The sequence below is a fragment of the Trichechus manatus genome, unplaced genomic scaffold, assembly GCF_000243295.1.
Source record: "Trichechus manatus latirostris isolate Lorelei unplaced genomic scaffold, TriManLat1.0 scaffold00002, whole genome shotgun sequence".
In the NCBI taxonomy this organism is placed as follows: Eukaryota; Metazoa; Chordata; class Mammalia; order Sirenia; family Trichechidae; genus Trichechus; species Trichechus manatus.
The window spans coordinates 4,212,954-4,223,736 of NW_004443938.1; the positions used below are offsets into that span (position 1 = coordinate 4,212,954).

The 10,783-nt window shown below is 49.0% G+C and overlaps 1 protein-coding gene across 1 annotated transcript in view; it reads left to right on the forward strand.

Moving 5' to 3' along the window:
- Positions 1–10,783, forward strand: part of RPS6KA2 (ribosomal protein S6 kinase A2) — a 232,142-nt gene that overhangs the window by 135,460 nt on the left and 85,899 nt on the right. Inside the window, exon 4 of the mRNA XM_004368781.2 lies at positions 8,084–8,164. Coding sequence (XP_004368838.1) covers positions 8,084–8,164 — 81 coding nt within the window. The remainder of the gene's footprint in view (positions 1–8,083; positions 8,165–10,783) is intronic.

The window sequence follows — 10,783 nt, forward strand, 5'->3', positions numbered from 1 at the left end:
GCGAGAGGCAAGCAAGAAACAAAAGAAGCAGAAAAAAAAAAGCAACACCAGCAGCCAACAAATGGCACTCATAGAGCCGCCCAGTGTGGGCTGGTGTTTCTGGACAAGAGACTGTGTCCGCGGGAAGCAGAGGAGGCCGAGTGTGGGTGAAGAAGGGTGGAGAGTGGGAAAGCGTATATCAGAAATTGCTGGCACTCTGGAACCCCTCAGGAAGAAGCAAAGATGGCCCACGGCACTAGGCACTTGAGTGAAAGGAGGGGGAGGTGGCGAAAGGCAAGTGAGAAATCAAAAGAAGCAGGAAAAAAAAGCAACACTAGCAGCCAACAAATGGCACCCGGAGAGCCGCCTGCTTCGTGTGTGGAATCCAAGCAGCCAGCGCCTCCCGGTCAAGAGATCGTGGCCGCAGGAAGCAGAGGAACAAATGAAAAGCCCCGGGATCCCACCAGCGTGGCAGCCCAGACCAGGAAACAGCTGCACACTCGAATTGCGCCCTGCAGCCCCGTAGGAAGAAGCAAAGATGGCGCTCGGAGCCAGGCACTCGAGCAAAAGGAGGGGGAGGCGGCGAGAGGCAAGTGAGAAATCAAAAGAAGCAGAAAAAAAAAAAAGCAACACTAGCAGCCAACAAATGGCACCCAGAGGGCCGCACGCTTGGGTGTGTGGAATCCAAGCAGCTGGCGCTTCCCAGTCAAGAGACTGTGGCCGCGGGAAGCAGAGGAGCCCGAGCCGGGGCGAAGCAGGGTGGGGGGTGGGAAAGCGCACACCACAAATTACCGGCTGTTTTGTCTCCCACTGGACACTCCGTGACGCTGCTTTCTCGTATCCCCATTTGCTGGTCTCCAGTAGGAGTCCAAGATGGTGGATCCGCACTGTGTTAGCTGATAGGGGACCTCTGCATGAATCTCTCCTCGCTCTCCGTTCTCTTTCAGTATTCTCACTCCATTCGGTGCTCGGCTGAGTTCTTTGTCTCTTCATTTGATGTTTTAGGGTTTCAGGATTGTTGCATTCTCTGTTTGGCTTAGTTTTTTGGATCTTTGCTGTGGAGGGACGGCGTGGTGCTTCTGCCTAGAGTGCCACCTTGCCGGAAACTTCTTTCCTGTTTTTTTAATGACCTCTTGCTGTCTTCACATATGATATCCTTGATGTCATTCCACAACTCATCTGGTCTTCGGCCATTAGTGTTCAACACGTCAAATCTATTCTTGAGATGGTTTCTAAATTCAGGTAGGATGTACTCAAGGTTGTACTTTGGCTCTCGTGGACTTGTTCTAATTTTCTTCAGTTCCAACTTGAACTTGCAGATGAGTAATTGATGGTCTGTTCCACAATCAGCCTGTCTTTGTTCTGACTGATGACATTGAGCTTTTCCATCATCTCTTTCCACAGATGTAGTCGACTTGATTCCTGTGTATTCCATTTAGTGAGGTCCATGTGTATAGTCGCCGTTTATGTTGGTGAAAAAGGTATTTGCATTGAAGAAGTCATTGGTCTTGCAAAATTCTGTCATGGGATCTCTGGCGTCATTTCTATCACCAAGGCCATGTTTCCCAACTACTGATCCTTCGTCTTTGTTTCCAACTTTCGCATTCCAGTCACCAGTAATTATCAATGCATCTTGACTGCATGTTTGATCAATTTCAGACTGCAGAAGTTGGTAAAAATCTACAATTTCTTCATCTTTGGCTTTAGTGGTTGGAGTATAAATTTGAATAATAGTCATATTAACTGGTCTTCCTTGTAGGCATGTGGATATTATCCTATCAGTGACAGCTTTGTACTTCAGGATAGGTCTTGAAATGTTCTTTCTACGACGAAGGCAACACCACTCCTCTTCAAATGGTCAACTCAGCATAGTCGACCATATGATTGTCTGATTCAGCATGGCCAGTACCAGTCATTTCAGCTCACTAATGCCTAGGATATCGATGTTTATGCATTCCATTTCATTTTGACAATTTTCCAATTTTCCTAGATGCATACTTCGTAATGCATTAATAATTGGAACATTCCACGTTCCAATTATTAATGGATGTTTGTGGCTGTTTCTTCTCATTTTGAGTCATGCAACATCAGCAAATGAAGGTCCCAAAAGCTTGACTCCATCCACGTCATCAAAGTCGACTCTACTTTGTGGAGGCAGCTCTACCCCAGTGGTCTTTTGAGCGTCTTCCAACCTGAGGGTCTCATCTTGCAGCAGTGTATCAGACAATGTTTCCCTTGCTATTCATAAGGTTTTCACTGGATAATTCTTTTCAGAAGTAGACTGCCGGGACCTTCTTCCTAGTCTGTCTTAGTCTGGAAGCTCAGCTGAAACCTGTCCGCCATGGGTGATCCTGCTAGTATTTGAATACCAGTGGCATAGCTTCCAGCATCACAGCAACAAGCAAGCCCCCACAGTGCAACAAACTGACAGACACGTGGGAGTTGGTAGTTATTAGTCAGCGGTAATAAAACCCTGCCCTGGAATGAATGTACCTTCTCCTGTTTCCTGCGCCCTGGGCCCAAATATGCTCAGTGCAGCCAGTTTATGCACAGGCAGCGGACCCTACAAAACACTCTGTGTGGGCATCTTCCCTGAACGGGTGTGTTTCTATGCGTTATGGTCACTATCCAGGTTGCGGACTTGCTTTCTTTAGTATTTAAGATTTTGCGAGAGTGGAGTCGCAGGGTGGTGCAAACCGTTAATGCGCTTGACTGCTCACTGAAAGGTTGGAGGTTCACATCAACCCCAAGATTCCTTGGAAGAAAGGCTTGGCAATCTGCTTCCAAAAAAATCGGCCATTGCGAACCCTACGGGGCACAGTTCTACTCTGACACACATGGGGTTGCCACGAGTCAGAGTCAACTCCACGGCAACTGGTTATAATGAGAGTATTTAGATATTGTATTTATTTCGGCTCTTAGCCCTTTTTCTGTTGTTTCAGAGAATTCCTGCTTGCTTTGTTTACCCTTTAATGCTTTGACCTCTTTGGATGGCCAGCTGGTAGGTGTTTTGTAGCTCAGCCTATCCATCTTTCCTATGTTATTTCTTCCATTGCTTTTGTTAAAAAAAAAGAAATCCCCACCCCAACATCAGGTACGCATTCATCTTTGTTCTGTTTTCACAGCTTCATTGTTTACCCTTTAACTCTAATAGATCTGGAATTTACTTTACTGTAAGATGTAGACAGGAGATCTCAGTTTATGTGTTCACTGTAACCAGACCACCCCTTGGAAATCTGAATATAAGACATCTTTTTCTCATCTTCTCCTAGGCTCACTACATCCTTTGGTTTCTATCATCAAAAATGCAGTTGATCGGTTTTTCTCATTCCAGTAGATCTGACTCTGATTACAGTGTCAGTCCTATAGAGAGGACTTTTAGATTATCTTAATCAGAGTTCAAGAGTCAGGTCTGCAAAGAGACAGCAAGATGGGTGTGGGCACCTGGTCCCCGTGTCTCCATCCCCAGCACCACTGACCACATGCCCGGAACACGCAGGGGACAGACAGGCAAAGAAACGAGACTTCTTACCAGAATGGGAGGGCAAGCAGAGCCTGCTCCCCTGCAGACCCTTCTCAGCATGGGTTTGCTCTAACAAGCAAGAGGCCATAGCTTTGGGAGCCTGGCCAGACTTCTGCCTGCTACATCCTGGGAGGAGGCCCCACAGGGAGGAAAGCCACTGCCCGTTGTCTGCTTCCCTGAGAGAGCAAGCCCCTCACTCCCTCTAACTGGGCTTGACGTCAGCGGGTCGCCCAGAGGGGCTTCTTGTTTCACTGTCTTAGAGGGACCCTTCACCGGACCGAGGTAGACAGAGCCTGGGCCATGGTCCTCCCAGCGGGCCTCCTGCTGCCATGCCCAGGGGCTCTTTCTCTGTCTGTTTCTTTTATTTTGAGAGAAAGCGTTCTGATTCCGCGGCTTTCTTCCTGCACAGTCTTTATCTAGAGCACAGCTCCTGTACTGTTTATACAAGGAGCGGATTTCCGGTTTTGCTTTTGCTGACCGTCGTTTGGCGTCCTCACTGGTGGCAGCCGTGGTGGCCTGCAGTGTGGCCCGGGCAGGAATGCAGGACCCCTGTGGTCATCTCCACTAGGAATTCTCCTGTTTCCCCTCTGTCAGCCTCCTAAGCTGCAGAGCTAAGGTGCTACGCACAGCTGCAGGCCGACAGATTTCTGGTCTGTGGGGAATTTGCTTTTGTTGGGAAGGTATCCCAGTGAAGTTCTGCAGGAGTGGCGTGACGTCCGCCTGTTAATGTCTGCAGACCACCCATCTGTCAGTTTTTCACATTGTGGTGGCCTGTGTGTTGCTGTGATGCTGCAAGCTAGGCCACCAGTATTTCAAATATCAGCAGAGTCACCCATAGTGAACAGGTTTCAGTGGAGCTTTCAGACTAAGACAGCCTAGGAAGAAAGGCCTGGCGATCTACTTCTGACCATTAGCCAGTGAAAACCCTCTGGATGACGACAGCATATTGTCCGATACAGTGCTGGAGGTGAGCTCCGGAGGTCGGAAGGCACTCAGAATACACAGCGGCTGCAGTGACAGACCCGAGCACACCAACGAGCGGGAAGATGGCGGAGCCCTGGGCGACGTTTCGTTCGTTGTACGTCGGGTCGCCGTGAGTCGGAGCCAGCTCATCAGCAACTAACAGCAATAACAAGCTCTCTTATTTTTATCTATATCATGAGCTGCGTCTTTTTTAAAAAATACTTTTAATAACAAAGTAGATCAAAACTTCTTAAAAAGTCACACCCAAAGACTCACCGTCAACACCCACTTCCTGTCTGATGTCCATCCACACACCCCCCATCATGGACCTGCCTTCACAGGGACGATCCGTGTTGGCAGTGTGCATGGTTTCCTAACCACCACGCTCTCACTGGGACTGGTGCCACTCTGGCAAACAGTGAAGTGCTGGGCCACTAACCAAAGATTGGCAGACTGAACCCGCCCAGGGGTGCCAACCATGAAAACTCCGTGGAGCACAGTTCTGCCCAGACACATGGGGTCACCATGAGTCTGAATCACATCCCTGGCTTTATACGGTGCACGGGTAGGAGTGAAAGTCCGCCATTTCGTCCAGTGGAGACGGCTGCCCTGGGGTCTCCTCGCTTCCCCCCATGAACTCACCATCCAGCTTTGAACAACCACGTTTTTCTACACTGTGCCTCAGTTTCCCCTTCTGTAAAATACGGAGGTTGAATTACGTGATTTTGGGGTCCTTCAAGCAATAGAATTCTGATCCGTTGGTTTAGCAAGAAGGAGAACTGCCACGTGTCCTCGTGGGTGCGGTGATGATGAGGCAGCCTCCATCACACCTTCTGTCTTGGCCGCGGGGTGTGAGGGTCTGTGAAGAAAGCGCCCTCAGCCTCCCACAGAAACTGTGGGGGCTCCCCCAGCTCTGCCTGGCTGCCCAAGACAAACGCATGGGATCCTTCTACACAATAAAACCAACCCTGCTGCCGTCGAGTTGATTCCAACTCATAGCAACCCTACAGGACAGAGTAGAACTGCCCCACAGGGTTTCCAAGAAACAGCTGGTGGATTTGAACTGCAAACCCTTTGGTTAACAGCTGTAGTTCTTGACCACAGCACCCCCGGGGCTTCCACACAATAAGTGGACACTAAAGTGAGCTCCTGGGGCGCCGTGAGACCAGCCGACTCAACAGCAGCTAACAGCAGCGGCTCTTGCTCTATGCAGGTACTGTTGTACTGGCTTCACATGTATTGCCTCGTTCATTTCTCAGACTAACCCTGCAAAGCTGATACTGTTATTACCTTTGTTCTACCTATGGGGAGGAGTCCCTGGGTGATGCCAACAGTTAACATGTTCAGCTGCTAACCAAAAGGTTAGATGTTCCAGTCCACCCAGAGATACCTCAGAAGAAAGGCCTGGCGATCTACTTCCAAAAAATCAGCCATTGAAAACCCTACAGAGCACAGTTCTACTCTATCCACAGACATGGGGTCCCATGAGTCAGAGTCCACTCGATGGCAGGAGGTACTGGTGTAGACGGGGAAACTGAGCCGAGAGAGAGGCCCAGGATGACAGGCTAATGAGTGTCTGGGTTGGGAGTTAGCCCAGGCCACTGGCTCCACGGCCTCCATCCTGACCCAGATCCTCGGGGAAAGGGCGGATGGTTTTGTCCATGGTGTCAGGAGAGAAATGGAACTTCCCCGCACCGGAGAGAGAGGTGCGCGTGCGATAGCTGGACTGCCTGGGTGTGACAGAACTGAGAGTTGGCAGAGCAAAACGTAGGACACCATCCTGTGGCCCCAGCGGGGAAGGACTTCGTCAACAGAAGGACGAGAGGACGATGATCACAAGGCCAAAGAGTGGGTGACTGGGGTCACTGGTCGGTGTTGGGACACTGCCCTGCTGACCCGACTCAGGAACATGTGGGGACATTTTCTCTATCGCTCGCACGGAGACCACTTGGCTCCTGGCCTGGGGTCCCCCCGTGGCTCCTGGCCTGGGGTCCCATGCTGCTGTGGGGGCCCCAGAGGTGTCCTTACTCTCAGGTCGGGAGAGGTTTTTGCATCTCTGTTCCCAGATGCTAACCTTGGGGCAGTGTGAGCGTCAGAAGGAATAACATCTGGAGTTGGAGATAACACACTAAATTGAAAAAATAATCCCTGGGTCCATAGATCCTTGGGCAGAGAGACAGAAGCCCCCTTGGATTTCCAGTTCTGTCAGAAATCACCCCAAGTGATGCAGAAAAGCTGACACCAGTGGGTGAAGGACTGTAGGGAGATCCACACTTCATACAACACTGCAGGTTCCGTACTGCATCCGAGGAACACACGGGTCCTCACAGCAGGAGACCGCTCTTGGGCCACCTTCACCAAGTCATCCAATTTAGCATCACTTACAGCAGGGTAAGGGGAGCCCTGGTGGCCGAACCGTTAAGCACTCAGCTGCTAACCAAAAGGTGGACTGTTCAAACCCACCCAGCAGCTCCACAGGAGAAAGACTTGGCAGTCTGCTCCCGTGAAGATTACAGCCTAAGAAGCCCTCTGGAGCAGTTCTACTCTGCCACATGGGGTCACTATGAGTCAAAAACGACTTAAGGGCATCTAACAATAACAACAATGGTGGAATCACCACCTCTCCATCTGATGCAATCGGAACCTCACAGCATCATCTGTGCAGTGTTTTTGCCAAAAAGGTCGAGCCTGAACTTGATGAAGCCTGCAGACCTGACCTCGCTCTGCAGGAAATGCAGGGGTAGGGAGGCCAGTTAAGCAGCAATCAGAGAAAGCCGGCATGTGGGACGTTGTATAGGAAAACTGGCCTGCACGTATCAAAAGTCAACACGGCAGGGGCAGACCAAAGGGTGGTGGGCAATTCTAGATTCAAAAAGAATCAAGACATATAACAACCAAATAGAAATAATTTCTTAACTTGGGAAAAATAACAGCTAAAAAACTCATGGGAGGGTAATTGGGAAAATTTGAATATGGGTCAGATATTAGATGGCGTTACAGAATTATTGTTCATTTTCTTAGGGGTGATGGTAGTACTATAGTCCTGTAAGATATTGTCTTTATTCTTAGTAGTTGCAAGTCAGTGTACCTAAGAGTAAAGTGTCGTGGTGTCTACAATTTATTTTCAAATTTTTGGGTTAGTGATGTGTCTGTGTGTGTGTCTGTATGGGAATGAGTGTGTGTGTGTGTGTGTGTGTGTGTGTGTGTGTAGGGGGAGAGAGAGAAAGGAAGCAAATGTATCAAAATGTTAGCAATTGTTGAATCTTGGTGGAGGATTTCGGGGTGGTCATTATACAGTAAAACCTGATAAAGCCGGAAGCTGTGTAAGGTGGAAACCTGTCAGAGAAGGAAAACTCACATATTTCCCGCTAAAACAAGCAATAGAAAAGAGGTAAGACTGTACCCTGTCAGAGGCGGAAAACTTGCGAGGCCCAGAAAGACAAGGCAGTCCCGTCGAGCTCCGGCTCTCACAGGTTTCACTGTAGTACTCTTTCAACTTTTGTATGTTTGAAAATGTTTGTAAGAATAGGTTGGGGGGAACTGGCGATATCTGTCTACACTTGCCGTTCGATAGAACACCAGCTCTGCCTCTGAAAGCTTGTGTTCCTCTCTTTGCAGTCCGGGACCGTGTCCGGTCCCAGATGGAGAGGGACATTCTGGCAGAAGTGAATCACCCGTTCATCGTGAAGCTTCATTACGGTAAATACAGTGAAAAGCAACTGCTTTTGAGACAACCCAGGGGAAACTTCTCCAAAGTAAGAGGGTTTAAAAAGAGCCACAGGTCAGAAGGAAGAAAATCCCTGTAGTGAGAATCCTGTCCTGTCTGGCGGGGAATTTGTCCGATCTCCCTGTCCTTCATCTCCTTCATATCTGTCTGCCCTAAACGAGCCAGATACCCTTTGTCATCTCAAAGACCTAATTTTAGATGGGCTATCCATTATTATTAATGAAATTGTCGTCACCGATAATCTGGTAAAACGAGAGGTCTCTTGACCCAGACTGAGGTGAATTCTGTGACGCTTTTGTGTTATTCCAGAATAAAATGCTTTGTGACTCAATAGTTTCTCTAAACCAGAAATGGTAACACTCCCTACGTTTAAGGGAACACTGTGTTGCAAGCATTTTAAAGTTCACTCATGAACCTTCTAAACTTCTATTCAAGGTGGGTTATGATTTCCATTTTTCACAAGGGGAAACTGAGGCACAGATCAGCTGTTTTAATCCCATCTCATATCTGCTATGCCACGCTACTTTTCTTCATTTGCTTCTTCCTTTTTTATCTCCTCGGAGAAGCAATAAAATAAATCTTGAAATTTAAAAAGAAAGAAAAAACCCTATAGCTAGGTGACTCCAGCGTTCTACCGCCACGCTGCCGTAAAGTTTAGCGCTGTCCGTGAATAACTAATATGAGTAAAGTACAGAAAAAGGACAACCACGCACGCAGCTCTTCCCTGGTGTGGTTTCATAGGCAGGAGGAGGTGGGGTTTGGGGGAGATCATGACTGAGCTGTACAGAACGGTGAGGTGAAGGCGTAAACGCGGACCAAAGAATAGGATGCAGACTTCCGCATCTTTTCTGGTTAATTTCTTATATTACTAAGCAAACAATTCAGACTTGTTTAGAAATTATGTGGCCAATCCTTTCAAACAATAATAAAAGTTCTTATTTATGGTGTGGAGTCTGCAGGTGTTGTAAAGGGTTAACACGCTCAGCTGCTAACCAAAAGATTGGAGGTTTGAGTCCACTCAGAGGCACCTTGGAAGAAAGGCCTGACAATCCACTTCTGAAAAATCAGCCACGGAAACCCTGTGGAGCACAGTTCTGCTCTGACATGCACAGGGACGCCAGTAGGCAGTCCACTCAACAGGACCTGGTGTTTACTGTGGGCGCGCTGTGAGCCGGCACCGGGCTGCGACCTCCTAGGCCCGTGGGCAGGGACTGTTCCGTCTCCGTCTTCCAGAGCTGAGGCGGAGAGGTCCACCCTCTCTCTCTGCCTGATGCTGCAGCCTCTCCTGTTACGGATTCGCTGGTGTCAAATCCAGTCCTATCTGGCATTTTAATCGGTTTCCGGGGCGTTCTTCTGAAGACGTCAAGAAGAGGGTGTGCAGATGCTCCGTGTGGCCTCTGCGGCTGCTGGAAAGATGCCGTTCCCCGGGGCCGCCCACCAAGCCCCAGGATGGAACAGTTCATCCTGGCTTCAGTTTGCACAACTCTGATGCCAGGTTTCTAGCTGGAAGCTGTGTGTTCTAACCCCCCAACGTCTATAATGCTTCTAGCATTTCCTTTTAGAATACAAAATTTTGAAGCAGTGGTGACATCAGGACCCTCCCGTGTGCATGAAGTAGATACCAAATGATGCACCTCTGATGTCACCGACGCTGGCAGTGGCTCATGCCTCTCGTCTCCATCTGCGCACTGGCCCCTGGTTGACTGTGGCGTGCAGTGGCTGGCTGGTGGCCTAGAGCCGTGTGTGCCCGCTGGGCTGAAACTTAAAAAGTAAACCCAGCGTTGTGCTACTCCATGGTCACACCAGAGCTATGAGCCTCGTTATCATGATCTGTAAGTAGCTGGTCTGACCCCAGATCCTGCCACAGAGGAAGGAATCCAGTGACGGGCTCCCTGTCACGTACGTTGTAGAGGAGAGACTTTATTCAGACACCGTTAGAGCTGACCTCGTGTTACTCACTGAACGCATCGCAGTAGAAGCGCACGTTCTAAACAAGACCCAGGCGCCACCAAGCCTAGTGCCAGTAATGGCGATCATGAAAGCAAGGCTGAATATACAAATGCTTTTTTTCCCAACGTGCCTGTCAGTTCTCCTTATGATTGAAAAAGGAAGGAAAAAAAGGAAGAAAAGTGGGAAAGAAAGGTTGAAGGAGGGAAGAAAGAAAGAAAAGAGAAAATATCTGAAAACTCCTAATGAGAGTGGCAAGAGAATGTGTGAGATCAGGTTTTCCTATTTTCTGCCCCGGCAAGCTGGTCTCCAATCTGGGTTTCAGGCCTGTTTCTTCAGTGACTCAGCTTCGCAGATTAAATAGCGTTACATGAACCATTTGGGAGTGACAGACTGAGTCAGTGAAGGATGTCCACTCCAAGGAGACCTGCCCTCTGTAGACATGTCGCTCCTCTCTCCCTCTGTAGACACATTGTCTCTCTCTCCCTGTTGACACATCGTCCCTCTCTCCCTCTGTTGCCATGTCGTCCCTCTCTCCCTCTGTTGACATGTCGTCCCTCTCTCCCACTGTTGACACATTGTCCCTCTCTCCCTCTGTTGACACGTCGTCCCTCTCTCCCTCTGTTGACACGTCGTCCCTCTCT